This window comes from Bos taurus, chromosome 3 (assembly GCF_002263795.3).
Source record: "Bos taurus isolate L1 Dominette 01449 registration number 42190680 breed Hereford chromosome 3, ARS-UCD2.0, whole genome shotgun sequence".
Classification (NCBI taxonomy): domain Eukaryota; kingdom Metazoa; phylum Chordata; class Mammalia; order Artiodactyla; family Bovidae; genus Bos; species Bos taurus.
Genome location: NC_037330.1, coordinates 101,178,947 through 101,195,692, shown reverse-complemented (window position 1 = coordinate 101,195,692; position 16,746 = coordinate 101,178,947). Strand labels below are relative to the sequence as shown.

General features: G+C 54.9%; 1 protein-coding gene across 10 annotated transcripts; it reads right to left on the bottom strand.

The window, feature by feature from the left end:
* Positions 1-759: 759 nt before the first annotated feature.
* PTCH2 (patched 2) lies at positions 760-16,746 on the bottom strand. Of its 10 annotated transcripts, none has more exons than XM_005204893.5 (22): positions 16,250-16,732; positions 15,646-15,838; positions 9,320-9,488; positions 9,122-9,191; positions 8,899-8,990; positions 7,944-8,139; positions 7,231-7,352; positions 6,931-7,078; positions 6,723-6,854; positions 6,487-6,642; positions 6,311-6,403; positions 5,922-6,047; positions 5,707-5,825; positions 5,261-5,609; positions 4,856-5,189; positions 4,621-4,763; positions 4,357-4,537; positions 3,960-4,240; positions 3,734-3,871; positions 2,096-2,238; positions 1,909-2,008; positions 760-1,537 (listed from the first exon to the last, which is right to left on the bottom strand). In XM_005204893.5, the coding sequence occupies exons 1-22, from the start codon at positions 16,319-16,321 to the stop codon at positions 1,271-1,273; spliced, it is 3,624 nt and encodes a 1,207-aa protein (XP_005204950.2). In that variant the 5' UTR covers positions 16,322-16,732; the 3' UTR covers positions 760-1,270. The 10 variants fall into 10 exon arrangements, 8 of the variants coding, with proteins under 8 accessions (XP_005204950.2, XP_005204949.2, XP_002686477.2 ...); XM_005204892.5 differs by having other exon boundaries at positions 9,299-9,488; positions 16,250-16,730; XM_002686431.7 differs by having other exon boundaries at positions 4,856-5,168; positions 9,299-9,488; positions 16,250-16,725.

The following is a 16,746-nucleotide window of genomic DNA, read 5'->3' as shown; positions in this document are numbered from 1 at the left end:
GACTCAGGGAGATAGTGGACAGAGAAGTCTGACATGCTGCAGTCCATGGGGTCGCAGAGTCAGACATGACTGAGCAACTAAACAACAGCAACACAGGCTGCTAGTGCCTCAGTTTCTACAGTGGCCCTGCGGATCCTCTGCTGTCTGGACAAAGATGCCTCTGGGGCGCCATGCTGACTACTTACTTGCACAGGCCTCTGCCTTGGAGATTGGTCTGTGCACAAAACTCCTAAAACACACCCCCATCTCTGTTTCAGTTGGCCACTTTTTTTTTTTTTGGTCACGTCAAGAGGCTTGTGGGATCTTAATTCCCCAACCAGGGATCAAACCCAGGCCCCTGGCAATGAGAGCACTGGGTCTTCACCACAGGACCACCAGAGAATTCCCTTGGCCACTTCATTCATCTGCTCCCACTTCACCTCTCACCTGTTGCCTGACTGTGTCCCTCTGTCCATCCCCCCAGGCTGCTGAAACAGGAGCTGGCCGATGAATCTGGAGAGGAACGCCAGGCTGGATTATGATGGCTCTGAAAGCTGCACAGTAGGGTTTTGACACCAAAAACATTTGGAGCATTTTGTGTACTGAGCACTTCAGCCAGACCATGTTACCAAGTATGTGACCAATGCATTTGCCGCACATCATCTTCACTTGTCAGGCGAATAAACACACGGAGGACTAGAGGGCTAGGACCTCAGGCCCTGACACTTGTGTGTGCAAACTCACAGCTATACAAACACAAAGCACCAACCTCAATTGAGATGAGTTCACATAGAATATATTTCACTCTTTTAAAAATAAAACTTTCAGCATAGCTAACATCCAAACTACAAAAATAAACATCTCCATATAAATAATTTATGTGGTGAGAGATTGGCGGGGATACAGAGCGCCTCCTCAGGGGTCACCAAGCAGCGGGGACCAGGCCCAGCAAAGGGTGCTAACGATCCCTGAGGCTTGGTCTGCTGGGGGCAGCAGTGTCGGGGGGAAGGGGGGTCTGGGCTGCACTGCAGCCTTAAGTGCTGGCTTTTACCCCACCCAGACACAGGCCCAGGCCCATGCCCAGAGCCGGGCATGCAAGGCTGCTCACGGCCTAGACAGTGGCGGCTTTGTGTGGATTTCGGGGAGGTCTCCGATGGCCCCATCAGGGGAGGGAATGAGGTGGCAGCAGCAGCAGGGCTCCCCAGGAGTCCGCCCTGTCTTCAGCAATGCCCCACTGCTTCCCAATGACTTCATGTGGCCTGAATGGGGTCTCCATGCTTTGGCTGCTCTTTCACCCCGTGGCTGGACACAGTCCCCTAGGCCCGAGGTTGCTGGGGCCATTGGCAGCTGGTGTGGCAGCAGGCGACCAAGTAGGCTCCTCAGAGGCTGGGTGGATGTAGGCACCAGGCAGTGGGGGTGGGTGGAGGGCCACAGTCATGGAGGTAGTCACTCTGGCAAAGCTCTGGGGCAGGGTGGAGGGTACCCCCCACCTGAGCCCTCCTCCCTGCGGAGCTGGGGGGCTCAGGACCTCTGTGCTCTCCTTGTACATCTGTACCACCTGGGGGGAAACAGCAGCCCCAGTGAGCCTGGGGGCTACTGGGGACTCAGCCCCCTTCTGCAACTTCCTGGTTGGGAAGCTGGGGTCTTTGGTGGCTTCAGCAGGAGACAAGAGCTAACAAGGGACAGGATGTTGAGACCAGGGGCCAATCCTGCACCTAAAGGCTAAGGTGGGTCTCAAGAAGAAGTTAGGAGGGCTGGAGGGCAGGGACATGATGTCTGGGCAAAAGGGGAGGCTGCTAACTTCAGCTGGTAGTACTTCATGGGGAAGGGGTCCTGTGAGTTGAGCCCTGTCTGTTGGCCACTGAGGGTGTTTTGTTTTGGTTCTATCCCACCCCGCCCCGTGGGCTGGGAGCAGGATGGTGTGGTCACCTCTGGTGGGGGGCCCAGGATGGACAGCAGTACCGGCAGCAGCACGAGCCCATGGAGGAGGCCCAGGAGTGTAAGTATTGTCAGCACCACAAAGAAGTACCTGGGGGTGTTAAAGAGGGGTCAGCCGGGTCAGGTCCTGTATCCAGTGCAGGCCAGCCCTGCCTCCTTGCCCTGAGCCCTCCCCTACCTTACGATGAAGTCAAAGTTGGAGCCAGCAAGCATGAGCAGACCTAGCAACGTGGAGATGGCCCCATCGGTCACTGGAGCAAATGTGCGCTCCAGGGCCCGGGCAGCCCGCAGGTTCCGGCTACCCTGAGCGGTCAGGAAGCCCTGGGGGAACAAAGTGGTCCTGGAGCTGCTCCTTGACCAACCACAGCCAGCTCATCTGTGTCCCCAGGGCTCACCCATGCCTGGCCCACAGGCGGCCAGGTGAACTGAGTTCCTGGGAACTGCGCAAGACCCAAGCACAAGTCCATGTAGGTAACCCTGTATAGATGAGTGAGATGGGCTGTGTGCTTAGCCGCTCAGTTGTGTCTGACTCTTTGGGACTCCATGGACTGTAGTCCACCAGGCTCCTCTGTACATGGGGATTCTCCAGGTAAGAATATTGGAGTGGGTTGCCATGCCTTCCTTCAGGGGATCTTCCCAACCCAGAGATATAACCCAGGTCTCCCACATTGCAGGGAGATTCTTTACCAGCTGAGCCACAAGGGAAGCCCAACCTGTTCTAGACATCTCTGTCTCATTCATCTAGCTCAGCTGGTGAATCCTCCTGCAATGCAGGAGACCCAGTTCGATTCCTGGGTTGGGAAGTTTCCCTGGAGAACTGAAGCCACTCCAGTATTCTGGCCTGGAGAATTCTATGGATTGTATAGTCCATGGGGTGGCAAAGAGTTGGACATGACTGAGCGACATTCACTTTCACTTTCTTTCAGACTAGGTTGGCCATCTATACCCTGTCCCATGTTTTGGTAAATAAAGTTTTGTTGAAACCCGGCCACACCCATTCAGCACCTATCATCTATGGCTGCTCTTGTGCTACACTGGTAGAAAGACCATATGGCCTGACAAGCCTAAAATATTACTGATTCTTTTCAGAAAAAGTTTGCTGATGCCTGGTCTAGAAGGATGGATACTTCTCAGGGTGGCATTTCAGAGGCTTTCTGATTCTTTCTGGGTATTTTTCTGCATGCTGACTTGTCCCCCAAGGAGTATGTTGTTCTTATAATCAGAAAAATAAGGATTTTATGGGGGAAGAATGAAGGAAGCTGTTTGTGGGGTCTGGCCAGGTTTGTGTTAGAGCCCCCAACGGTCCACTGCCCCCACCCCACTGCCACCCCTCTTCTGCCGGAGAACACGAAGCTGTGGGAGAGGCCAGCCCACCTGTGATCTGCACCTCTGTGCTGGAAGATCTCGCCTTATGCTTACTGTCACCTAGCTACCACCCCATCTCCCTGATTCACAGTAAATCCATCCAAAATAACTGTTAGTTCTCATTTTCTCACCTGCCATTCTGTCCTCATCCCATTCTGGTCAGGCCTTTGTCTCTCCTCTCTGCTGAAATGGCTATTTATTTATTTACTTGTTTATTATCTCTACACTCTTGAAGGTAAAGTGAGTGAGTGAAGTCGCTCAGTCATGTCCGATTCTTAGCGACCCCATGGACGTCCGTGGGATTTTCCAGGCAAAAGTACTGGAGTGGGGTGCCATTGCCTTCTTGAAGGTAAAGTGTGTATGTATTGCTCTCATCTCCCCAGTACTGAGCACACACTGTTTGTTGAAAATGGAATCAGCTGGCCCGCCCCCTCCTAGTGCCTGTGCTCACCAGAGCCACGTGGACGGTGAACTCGACACCGATGCCTATGGAGGCCACAAGAATCACCACCGGGATGGCACTCAGCTTGATGCCCAGGAAACCCATGATGCCAAAGAGCTCCACAGTCATCATCGCCAGGACCAGTACCTGGGGAGGGCAGGGCTCACCCAGGGCTCCTGGGCGGGGCAGGTGGGGGAGCTATGGGTCCCTCTAGCCCCACTCCTGCAAGACTCACTATGAGCGCAGCCGTCCAGGGGTTGAGCAGCAGCAGGGCACAGACGAGGAAAGTACACAGCAGCAGGATGCAGACTGCCAGCAGGAAGCAGCGCCGCAGGCCCAGGTACTGCTCCCAGAAGAGGAAGGGGGAGCCGCTGGGGTAGGCATGCACCCCGGCCTGGCTGGCCTCAGCACACGCTGCCCGGGCCCCCTCAATGGCCTCCACGAAGTCTGCAGTCTTCTGGAGGCCGCGCAGGAGGAAGGGGAACTGGGCAAACTCCAAGGGCTGGGCCGCCGGGACTGTGGAGGGAGGGGTCGGAGGGGTGGCCGGTGAGCTCGGGCAGCAGTGGGCAGGGCTTCAGGGGAGGGCCTGTGTGGGCCTGGGCCCAGGCAGTTCGGGCTCCCCCGGGACTCACTGCGAAGATTCTCCCCCGTGGTGTCATACTTGTCATGCAGCCACTCAGGAGGTGGGGGATAGAAGTTGGCCTGTGAGGCTGCCAGACCCAGGGGGTCACTGCTCACCCACACGGTCAGCCCCATGTAGAAGAGCTCGGGTGGGATCAGCCCTTCCTTGTCCACCAGCTTCTTGGTGGTCAGCTGCAGAGGCAGAGGGGGTTAAGGCTGGGCCCACGGGGCCTGGAGCCCCTCTGTGCTCCCCTGCCCTCCAGTCCTCTTCCAACCTGGCTGAAATCTAGAGGCTCCTGGGCATCCCCGGTCTGGACGAGCAGCTTGTATGCCAGGGCCCCATCCTCAGAGCCATTGCGGTATGAGTGGCGGGTGATGCGCCCAGAAGCCCAGTCCTGGTCAAATGCAGCCTGGATTCCTGGCAGAGGACGGGGAAGGGGTCAAGTTGCCCTGTGGGCTCTGGGGGATCCTGCCGGCCGCACCCTCCCTGCCCGCCTCCTCGCCTCTCACCCTGTAGCCAGCTGCGGTAGTAGTGCAGCCAGGTGCGGGGTGCCTGGGTGGCCGGTGGGGGCAGCACGGCCTTGAGGGAACTGAAGCGCTGGTGCAGATCAAAGAGGGCGCGTTGGGAGTGGGCGTAGTCAAAGCCACCCTGTGTCACCAGAGCCACCTCATACAGAGAGAAGTACCTGAGCTGGGCGCTCAGGAAGGCATGCTCCTTGGTGCCGCGCGGCACCACATCAGTCAGGGCCAGACCGTCCTGCACCAAGGTCGCTCCATAGAGGCTCAGGCCCAGGAGAGCCCCAAAAAGTACCAGTACTACAGCCTGTGGGGAAAGGCGACTAAGCTGGAGGCCCAGAGACATCTAAGAAGTCTGTGCCGCGTCCCGCCTCAAGCTGCCCGGGCCTGGAGGCTTACCTTGGTGTGGGACTGGAGCAACAAGGGTGCAAACTGAGAGCGGGCGAAATGGGCAAGATTCCAGCGGGCACAGGGCAGGGACTTGCAGGCTGCCTTCTGCCCTGTCCCCTCCTCCTGCCCTAGAAGGTCCCGTGTGGACCCTCCTGGGCTGAAGAGCTCAGAGCCCAAAGGGTCAGAAGGTGGCGGCACCAGCTGGGCTTGGGGAGGCAAGATGGTGACCACATGTTGGCTGCTGGCTTCACAGTGGGCAAAGGCTTGAACCGTGGCAGTCAGGTGGGCAACACCCACTGGTACCGTCCCATTCCCCAGCTCCTGGGGCAGAATCTGAATCACCCGAGCAGAGCAGGGGCTGGAAGAGGCAGAGAGGGGGCGGGGGTCTGGAAATGGTGCCAAGGGGACAGGACGGGATGGGGCTCAGGAGGGACGGCCCGGTGGGACACGGGTACCTAGAGAAGCAGCAGAGCACATCCAGGCGCCGGCAGTGGCGCCGCCGCAGGTCCAGGCTGAGGACCGCTGGGAAGACAAGCATCACGGCTGCAAAGTTGCAGCCCACCACTATGGCTGCCTGCGGGGTGGACAGGAGGGGCACAAAACCTGGATGAAGCCCACTAGGCTCCATGCCCACCCGAGCCTGGGCCCCGAGCCATGGGTGAGGCCTCACCTGCAAGGAGAAGGCCCGCAGTGCAGGGATGGGAACTAGGGCGGCCATGAAGAAGGCAACCATATTGTTGATGGATGTGAGTGTGACACTGGTGCCTGTGCGTCGCAGACACTCCCCCGTGCGCTCCTGCCAGGACAAGGCCGAGTGAAGGATGGCAGGGGAGGGGCAGGAACCACACAGCAGCTGACGTTTATTGCCCTGTTCTAAGCACTCAAATTACCGATCCTCACCACAACCCTTACCATGCTAACTGTGATCACCCCTGTTTACAGGTGAGGAAGAGAGGCGCAGAGAGGCTTATTACCAGCCCAAGTCGCTTAAACCAAGAGGCTCTGAGGCCCTCAGCAGCACGGCCTGGGATGAACCCAGGCAGGAGGACGAGGCCTCACCTGGAGAGGGCTGCCAGGTGGAGCCTCTGTGAAGGCGTGTGCCAGCAGGAATATGTCGTCCACGCCGATGCCCAGTGCCAAGAAAGGCAGCACCTGGAGGGGCATGGGGGCAGGCAGTTGGAGGATCTGAGCAGCCCGGGCTGTGGGCCCCAAGTCTGCCCGCAGACCTGGCCTACCTGGGTAGTGGCAGCGTTGAAGGCAATGCCCAACAGGGCACAGAGCCCCAGGCCTGAGGCCACTGCCAGGGCCACCAGCAGCACACCAGCGAGGCCCACTGCACCCTGGGACTGGGCACAGTCCCACCGCAGCATTGTCACACAGGCATAGGCTAGCTGTAGGGAGAGAGGGCAGTCTGGGATGGGGGCTCCCAGGTGGGGCTGGTGGTAGGGGGCAAGGCGCCAAGAGGACCCACCATGAGCAGGTAGCCCCCCACCACACGGGCAGCGCTGACTTCAGAGAAGGCGTGCAGGATGTCGTCCAGGGTGGTAGAGGAGAAGGCGTGGATCTGCTGGGATGCGTTCTCGGGCAGGGCCTCCTGGGCCAGCTGGAGAGACAGGGTGGTGTGAGGTGCAGGAGGAAGCAGCAGCCTCGGGTGCTGCACTCGTTGGCTCCACACTGACCTGCACAAAGCGTCGCTGCCAGGCCTGAAGGACCGTGCCGGCCTGCTCCTCGCTCCAGCCGATGTCATGCGTCTGGTAGTCACCTCGGAAGTGCTCGTAGAGCTGGCGGGGGCTCATTAGCAGGAAGGTGCTCTGCAGGGCCTCTGCCCTGGCAGTGGTGTAGGAGAAGCAGGAGTCAGGGCTGGTCTCAACGACCAGGAGGGCATGTGCAAGGGGCATTTGCCAGAGCTGCCTGGCATCAGGGTGTGGCTCCCCATGCCTGGGGCATCCCCTTGGCAACTCCCGGGGGGGCGGTCCTACCTCAGCAGCTGTCCTTGGGGGTCTCTGGCCATGCCTCCCAGCAGCAGCTCCTCCTGCCAGTGCATAAACTTGTGGGAGAAGCCATGGCAGCCCCCACTCAACTCCTGAGCCACGTTGGGAGCCTGGAGCGGGTGGAGAGAAGCTCATTACTCCAGGCCCTACTTGTGGGTAACCAGGTGTCTCTGGGTGGGCACCTCCAGGAACCATGCTTGCCACAGAGCTCTGTGGGCCTGGGGTGTATATACTGTTGTGCTGAGCCTCTTGCCCGCCCTGTAAGCGAACAGCTAGAGCCTGGCAGGGAGGAGGCCACAAGAGGGAGCAGAGGCCTAGAAACAGGCTGCAGGGAGGAGCTGGCTGAACTTTGGTGGTTTTGGGAAAAGGTCCACATTCACAGGGCCGCAAAGACACTCAGGAAACCAGGTATGACACCCATGCTTATCTAATTTGTCTTGTCTCTCTGTACACATGTGTTTTGATGAAGTCCAGCCTTTCTGGGCTTAGAAAAAGCCAAAGGGATTCATATGCTACTTGGGTCCTTAGGAAAGCTGAATGGGAATGGAAAACTCTAGGTGTTGAGTGCAGTGTGGAGAGGGTAACAGTGTCCAGGAAATATGGGGCAGAGCATAGAGCAGTCTGCTGTCTCCAGGAACAGGGGAACACGAGGGGAAAGGGAAGGAAATAACCTTTCCCCAGCAGACCTGACTGGAACCCACCTGCCTGCTGTGATGGTTAGGGGCACTGGGTGGGCAGTGGAGGTCGTCAGGGTGCAGACAGGGCCGCCCCACGTAGGCCTGGCCCACCTGTGCCTTGTCTAGCAGCTCCCGGAAGCCCTCAAGGGAGGCAAAGGGGCCCAGCTCCGCCAGCAGCTGCTCTGGGTCCAGGTTGGTCCACTGGATGTCTGGGCGGCCCCTGCAGGGAGAGCTTGTGGTTGGTGAGGATCAGGGATCAGTGCCCATCCTCCAGACTGCTGCCAGGGGACCCATGGGGTAGCCCACCCCACTTCTAGCTGCTCACTGTCCCTCTCTGTGGAGGCTCAGTCCAGCAGGTTGCTGCAGTGAACTCTGAATGGATGCAGGAGCTGAGACAGAACTCAAGACAGATGGTACTTAACAGAAGGAGAAGACCCACAAAAGCCCCATTTCATTCCCTCTCAAACCGTCTATCCTTGGTTCTCATATATAACCATATAGGTGCCTGCCTGTAACAGGTTTTCTTTCTGGCCTGGGCAGCAGCTGAGTTGACACCTAGCTAACTCTCCCTGGCAAAGTCTCTTTCTGGGGATCTTTTCTTAAAAAAAAAAAAAAAAAAAACCAACAACAAACTTTTGATTTTATATTGGAATACAGCCAATAACAATGTTGTGATAGTTTCAGGTGGACAAGGGATTCAGCCATACACATACATGTATCCATTCTCCTGGGGATCTTTTTTCTCCTTTGTTCAGATCTTACAGATCTGCGTGTTTTATCTAAATAAGACAGGCCTGCCTTTCCTTCGGAGGTGAAGAGAAGGGGGATGAGGAGAGAGCCCTGAGGCTGCCTGTGCTCTGACCCTGGCCTGGGTGGTAATCAGGCTCTGGTGAGCTTTTGCTCACCATCCCTCCTTTCTGTTGGGGAAGTCCTGGCAGGGGATGAAGCAGGGCCCGGGAGCAGCAGCAGCGGCACTCACGGCAAGTAGGCAGAGCCCCCTTGGAGTTTGGCTCCCTCCCAGAAGCAGTCGAGGGGGGTGAGGATCACGCAGGGAAACAGCTTCTCAATCATCTGCCAGGGACATCCCAGGCCAAACATCAGTCCTGCCCCCGCAGTGCCCCCTACTCCACCCCCACCACCTCCCCTACTGCAGAGAAGGCTCCACCTCTACCCTGTCTCAGAGAACAGTGCAGGAGACTCACCCGCTCAATCATTCCATTTTCAATTAGGGGAACTCCTGACTTGTAGCAGATTTTGTTCAGATCCCAGGACCTGCAATAGCCAGGGGCACGGGACGTCAGTAGAAGAGGGCGACTGCGGCTCCAGCCCTGCTGTGGCACCTCTCGCTCCCAGCTGCTCGGGGGCTCAGCCAGACTCACTTTCCATAGAGGGATACTTGCACTTTACTGGCGGTGAGGGCTGCCTGGAGGTGGAGGTCAAGTGCCTCGGGCGTGAGGACGTTCTCCCCCTCCTGGCGCGGGGTCTGTATCAACATCTGGGAGGTATACGCAGCCTCCTCCCCCAGCTTCTCCTTGGTGTATTCCAGTTCCTGGCTCACCCGGCTGCCCACTGCCAGAGCAGAGAGAGAAAGCTGGGGGGCAAGAGCCTCGGTGGATCCAAGCTCCAGGGAGTGTGGGATCCCAACTCCAGAGACCTCCCAGGACAAGTGGGAAGAACTTCTCCTTGATGGCCACGCTGAGGCCCCAGGCTCCTGGCCCTCGTTTCAGAATCTGGAGTGGAGAGGCCCAGCTGTGTGGCTCTTTGGGACTCTTGTGAGACCTAAGGTTTCAGCATGAACCCAGCTGGCTATGTTTGGAGCAAATAACTTAAACGTGAGAGATCCACAGGAGCGGGGCCAGGGTGGGGCTTTGGTGTCCCGGTAAGGGGGCCCCCACTCTGTCTGTCTCTGTTCTGGCGGGGAGGACAACGAGGGAGGCTGCTGTTGGAGGGTCTCCTGAAGGAACAGGTCTAGTGCTGGGGCTGGTTCCTATTTCAGGTTGTCCCGGACAGTGGTTTATATCCATACACCTTTCTGCAAACTGCTCTGTAAAGAGGGTGGGTGGCTGGGTGAATGTGTGCCAATAATGGCTCTGTAGTGGCACAGGTGAGGGGGAGGGTCACATGGCCTTTCAGTGTGACGCTGCCAGCATACTGCTTCCTCTCAGGAAATAGCTCCAGGACCCTGGCAGAGGTGGCATCAAAGTGGGCTGGGGGAAGATCCCTTCACCAGTTTCTCAGTCCAGACACAGAGGAGTCCCAGGACCAGGTCTGCCTTCATCTTCTTTATCGAGTCCTGCATTACCCTGGCTGCGGAGGCCAGCTCTGTACCAGAGGCCTGGGGAGGCGGGAGGTTTGCGGGATGCTGTGACCTGACTGTGGTTTGGGGGAGGCAAGGGCTAAGGCCAAACCACCCCGGGGACTTTGTGGACTTGGCCTGGTCTTAGGCCCAGTTCTGCTTTCCCCCATCTGGGGCCTCTTCCTGTAGGTCTCTGCCACCCCTGGCCCACTGGACTGCTTCTCCAAGACTCCAGTCCCACTTGGGATGATCATACCCTCCCGCCCCCATCTCTTTCAAACCCACATAATCCCCTCACTCATGAAAGCCCCAAACCCTTGGTTGTGTTAATCACAGATGCACTCCTTTGCTCATCCCTGCTCCCAGTCACATTCCTGACCCTCCTCACTCATGAACAGTCTCACATAGCCATCCTGCCTTCTCTGCTGTCAATTCCACATACTTCTTTTCTTCCTTTCCTGACTCCCCACTTCTGCAGACCTGTACTGCAGTGTTTATTTCACCGAGCTTAGGCCAGAGCTGCCACAAGGAGGGACAGGAGCGGAGGGCACAGATAAGCTCCCCACAGTAAGGGAGTTTGCTGGGGGGGCTGAGGTTTGGGAGAAAGAAGCAACCAGACAGAGCTAATGAGAAAGCAAGAGAAAGGGACAGGCATAATTCAAACCAGTATCAAAGGACTTCCCTAGTGGTCCAGTGGTTAAGAATCTGCCTTCCAGTACAAGGGACATGGGTTCAGTCCCTGATCCGGGAATTAATAAAACCCCACATGCCTTGAGGCAACTAAGCAAGCACACTTGCCTCAATGGAAGATCCTACATACTGCAATGAAGATTCCAAGTCCTGCAACTAAGAACCGACACAGCCAAATAAATAAATGTTAGAAATAATAAAATACAGCATCAAAGAGAATAAGGAGTCCTCAGAGAAAATGAGGAAGAGAAAGCTACGTTTTGGCTGACAATGATGGTGACGGTTACGAGGACAGATGAATGGGGTGTACTGGGCAGGCCAGAAGAGACAGCAGGTGTCGGGGAGCACAAAGGCTTCCGAACAGACCCGGCTTTGGGTCTTGGCTCTGATGCTTGGGGTACTTAGTCTCTCTGATCTGCAATTTCCTCATCTGAGAAATGGGACAATGCCCACCTTGGTGGATTGAGAATCAATGTGATGGGATTTCCCCGGTGGTCCAGTGGTTAAGAATCTGCCTGTCCATGCAGGGCACATTGGTTTGATCCCTGGTCAAGGAAAATTCCACATGCCTCGGAATGACTAAGCCCATGTGTCACAACTACTGAGCCCACACCCTAGAGCCCACGCTCTGCACACGAGAAGTCGCTGGAATGAGAAGCCTGAGCACCAAAACTAGAGAGTAGCCCTTGCTCCCTGCAATTACAGAAAGCCTGTGTGCAGCAACAAAGACAGAGCGCAGCCAAAAATAAATAAAGACACAGAACCAATATGAGCAAAGTACTTAGGAAGTTGTCCAGTACCCAAGAGGTACAGATGTGGAATTATTATTCAATAGTTGCTGGGAGAGAAATGATGTGACAGAAACATGAGAAAGAACCGAAGGAAAGAGACTGTAAGTAAGTGGGGAGAAAGGCAGAACAGGGGAAGGAGACTCAGAATCATCACATCTGTTAAAAACTTTACAAAAGGGATAATATAACTGGTTAGAGCTGGATAGAGTCCATTTTATAGGTAATCCAATAAATGCAACTTACCATCTTTCAACCATATTCAGATAGCATCACTGACTCAGTAGACATGAGTTTGAGCAAACTTCAGGAGATAGTGAAGAAACTTCAGGAGATGCTGCAGTCCATGGGGGTCACAAAGAGTCGGATATGACTGAGCACGTACGATATTGCAATATGTTTTAGGACCCACAGAAATGTTCACAATCTTTGGTCTAGAAATTTCACACGTAAGGACCTATAAGCTTTTGTAGAGACTCAGGCTGTCTCTGTATGAAATGGGAGCCATGGGAGGTTTTAAGCAGATAAGTTGAGATGACCTGGCTTTTTCATCACCTAATATATTCCAGAGCTGAGCTGTGAATGATGAACAGGAGTTGGCCAGGGTAAGAAGCCAGGGAAAGGGGTTCTGGACCAAGTGTGTGCAGGTAACTGTCAGTCAGGGGCTCAGCACTGCTGGGCTCCTAAGAGTGAGGGAGAGACAAAGCTGGGTAAGCAACCTAGAGTGTGCTGCTGCTGCTGCTAAGTTGCTTCAGTCATGTCTGACTCTGTGCGACCCCATAGACGGCAGCCTGCCAGGCTCCCCCGTCCCTGGGATTCTCCAGGCAAGAACACTGGAGAGGGTTGCCATTTCCTTCTCCAGTGCATGAAAGGAAAAGTGAAAGTGAAGTCGCTCAGTCATGTCTGACTCTTAGTGACCCCATGGACTGCAGCCTTCCAGGCTCCTCCGTCCATGGGATTTTCCAGGCGAGAATACTGGAGTGGGTTGCCATTGCCTTCTGCTAGGGGGCTTGAACTTGATTCTAGACTCCCTGGAAGCCAGTAGAGAGTGGTGGAAGGACTCTGTGGGCATGTGTGTGCTAAGCCACTTCAGTTGTGTCTGACTCTTTGTGACCCCATGGACTGTAGCCCACCAGGCTACTTTGTTCATGGGATTCTCCAGGCAAGATACTGGAGTGGGTTGCCATTCTCTCTCGAGGGGATCTTTCCGACCCAGGGATTGAATCCGGGTTTCCGGTATTGGGGTCACCGTAGCACTAAGCACTACGTACTAAGGGAAGCACTAAGAGGAGACTGACTGACTTGGTCAGATTTAGACGCACCACAGGAGGGCGGTGTGGAGGCAGATTTAAAGGTGAGGGGAAAGGGCAGTCCCTTAACAGACCTAGATTTCCTGGGCCATCCCCAGAAAGGCACAGTGATTCAGGGCAGTTGGGCCCCTCCCAGCCTTAGAAGCTGAAATTTGATGAGTCTAAGAAGTCAATCACTTATAATTCCACTGTCTTTGCCAAGTGAAGGATTTAGACGTAGGATGCTATATAGTTCTTGCCAAAATAACCAAATGGGAAGTCCGTGGGGGTGAGCAGTGGGAAGGGGTGGGTAGTAAAATTTTCCTCACTTTCAAAAAAGGTGTGCAAGACAGGCATGACTTCCCTTTTCTACCATGGCAGCAGCCACCTTGGGAGAAAGTGTGATAAACCTGAGGGCAAAAGCCCAACATACAGAAGAAGGCAGAGGAGAAGGACAGAAAGAACCTTTTGCTGATGTCCTTAGGTTGCTGAATTGTCCCTGGTGGAACTTCTCTACTCTCTACTGCTAGACTTCAAGGAGGAAAATAAAAAATCAATTCTCTTCCTTTCTCCCTCTTTCCCTTTCTCTCTCCTTAATGTGGCTAAACACATTCTAAATGATACATTAAGGAGTGTTCTGCCAGGCCTTAGCTAGAGCGACTGCTACAAGGGTGGAAAGAAGGGATCCCTTATGAGAGAGGCTGAGAAGGAAGAATTTTAATTGTTTAGTAACCAATTAACTGAGTAAGAAGAACTGAGACTGACTCTCAAGGTTTCAGCCTTGGGAATCTGAGTGAATTGTGGTTCCACCAACTGATACATGGTTGTCACCTGCCTTCTAGACAGAAGGGCTGTATGTTCCTTATCTTCAGGGACAGCTCCAATTTCAAACCATTTCTATCACTGTTCCTGAAAGTACTCGTTGGACTCTACGTTGTGATTTTTCTTTGCTTTCTTGTTATTTTTTTGGCTAGACCACTTGGTTTGCAAGATCTTAGTTCCCTGACCAAGGACTGAACAGGGCCCTCGGCAGTGAAAGCACAGAATCCTAACCACTGGACCACCAGGGAATTTCCTGGGATTTTTATTTTAGAGAATTTATCTCTGAGTCCTTCACCTTTAACACTGACCAGGAACGAGAAGTCACATTCCAATCTCACCATGGCAAAGCTGGAGAGTCCAGAAATCTCAGAGCTAATGCCATGCTTCTCTCTTTGCTTTCTGTATTAGCCAAACAGGAAAGGAATGGAGAATACCCTTCAGTCCTCATTGCCGAGGGTATTGCTGGAAGAAGCCTCAGAGAAAAGTCCAGGTCAGGATCACTGCTTTCAACTCACCTCCAGCCCCAATAGAGAGCAGAGTGATATTCTAAAACAAAGGAAAAAGACCTAGGAATTGATTCCTGCCCTCTTATATGACCCTCCCACAAAGATCACCAAAAACCCAGTGAGATCAAGCCTGGCCTGTGCTGGAATGCAGGAGAGAGGATGAGGAAACATGGAGGTTCAAGCAGTGTTTAGACTGGGAAGATCTGGGGAATGGAGAAGCAAGAAGGGGTGGGAGACAGCCTCTATTGTGGCAAGAAATCCAAGAGTCATTTGGGACCACCCAGGCAGCAGTGGTGTGGGTGGGGATAAGTGTCTGTTCGTGTATGCACATGTTTGTCCTGGGGCTGGGGGCAGGCAGGCAGGCACAGAGAAACATCTGCTCTGGACCCCAGGGCTGGCCTGGAGTGTGTATAGATGTGAGAGTCTGCAGAGGGTGGGGGGTAGGGTAGGATGAGGTGTGGGATCCTAACAGGCAGACAGGCTCCGAAGAAACATCTGCTCTGGATCCTCAGAAGTGCCAGCATTTAAAATAACTTAGGGGTGTGAGAGTCTAACCTGGCTCTGCCTTTGGGTGTGGGCCAGGGCTGGGGGAGGTTCGGGGGAGCCCACAAGTGCAAATTTCCCAGGAAAGAACAGAGAGGAGTTTGACTCTGTTAAAGGGTTATCGTACCAGGCCCCAGGAAAGGAGAGTTATGTCGAAACTATTAATAAGAAATCATTTAAATCTAATGCTTCCCTTAGGAAGTGAAGATCTGGTTCCATTTGACTCCGCTGTTGCCTCAAAGAGCAGATTCTGTGACACTTTTCCACTAAACGCTTGCAGGGGGCCTCTGTGTATGGGACCTCTCCCTAGAGGCCTGCCAGATGATTTATCAGTTCCCCCAGCCTTCTAGTTCTAACACTTCTACTTCTCCTAGTCAGATGTGATCTCTCTCTGTCTTCTCTTATATGACACAACTGTTTTCTGCTTTGTATTATATTGTATATTACATCACAGCATATATTTTACTTTCCTTGCTACTGAAAGATGGGTCTTGTTTTAGTTGCCTTGCAAACACTGCAGCGCAGTCAATACATATAAAAGATTGCCAATAAATGCTAAATAAACACACATACACTCACAGGCTCCATATGTCTGTTCACCGGGCTCCACCATCTGCAGATGTCCGTTTATGGGTGTGAGAGGAGCAGTGCTCCCAGATGCCCAGGCTCTGGCAGGCAGGTGCCCCCTCCACCCAGAGCAAAGCCCACTAGAACTCAATAGCCAGCTTCTCACCCTATTCCTGTCTTGGGCTTACCACATCCAACCAACTACAGCCAGTGCCCACAACTCACCTTCCACCCAGAGCTGTTCTAGGTCTGTCTCAATGATGGCCACGCGGAGACCCAGTGCTAGGGCCCCAAAGGCCAACAGTCCCAGGAAGAGCACTTTGCCACAGTGTCTCTGGATCCCGCAGCCCAAAGAGAAGAGCAGGCCCTGGAAGTAAGCACGGAGCCAGAGCGGAGCCTTCAGGCTCCCAGCTAGGATCTGGGATAGAAAGAGAAGGGTCAGCCAGGCATTACTGCAACCACCCATGAAACCTTTCCCTTTTCTCTTTATTCCATCCTCTGCCAAGCTCTGGCTTCTTGGTTTCTGGATGCAAAACAGGGAGGACGTACACAGACACAGGCCCAAACTTGGAAAAAATTTAACTCCATTCCCTGCCTCCCACCCAATACACACTTGAAGAAGGCATAGATTCGTTTTCTGAGATAGGATACGCACACACACGGGTTCTCAGACAGACAGAGGTCGACATAGACACCCTCTCTCTCACTGGCCAGATGCTGAGGATACACACACACACACACACACACACACACACAGAGTTTTTCCCAAGATTTAGAGACGTTACACATTGCAGACCCGGTTCCTTCTTCCGCCTTCCCCTCCACTCACCTGGGGTGTTGCAGGTCGAGCTGGGGGTGTGTAGCCCGGGGGCAGCTCCCCGAGAGGTGGCGGCCGAGCCATGCTGGCGGGTATGGGGGGGCATGGGAGCCCCCAACCTGCGTTATCTGGGAGCCCCCATAGACTGGCCTGGTCCGGTGTACCGCTGAGCTACGCGTCGGAATTCAGCGGGGCCGCTAAGACGCGGGTACGGGTGTGCAGTGGTGTCCGCGAGCGTGAGGAGTGCGGCAGTGCGGCTCCGGGCGCAGAGCCGGAGCCGAAGTTGGTCCCGCGTGCAGGAACTAGCCGGGAACGGGAACCGCAGTGCCGAGGAAGCGTCTGCAGTCCCAGAAAAAGGGAGCGGGCTTGGGCTACGCCCTCCCATTGGCTGAGTCTCCCGCAAATTACCCGGAGCCTAGCGGCCGGATCTGCTGCTAGGCAACGGCGCCGCGGGGGGCGGGGCAGGAGACCACCCAGGCAGGGCCACCCTTTGCCTTGCTTCCCCGCCC

What these genes read in the sequence shown, in the direction of transcription:
- PTCH2 (XM_005204892.5), bottom strand. Translation starts at nt 16,321, where the DNA reads ATGGCTCGGCCGCCACCTCTCGGGGAGCTGCCCCCGGGCTACACACCC. An exon ending in GGCAGCGACGCTTTGTGCAG is followed by an intron (nt 6,855 to 6,930) that starts GTCAGTGTGGAG and finishes CTGTCTCTCCAG; the next exon opens with CTGGCCCAGGAGGCCCTGCC. An exon ending in TCACCGTCCACGTGGCTCTG is followed by an intron (nt 2,239 to 3,733) that starts GTGAGCACAGGC and finishes TTGTTCCCCCAG; the next exon opens with GGCTTCCTGACCGCTCAGGG.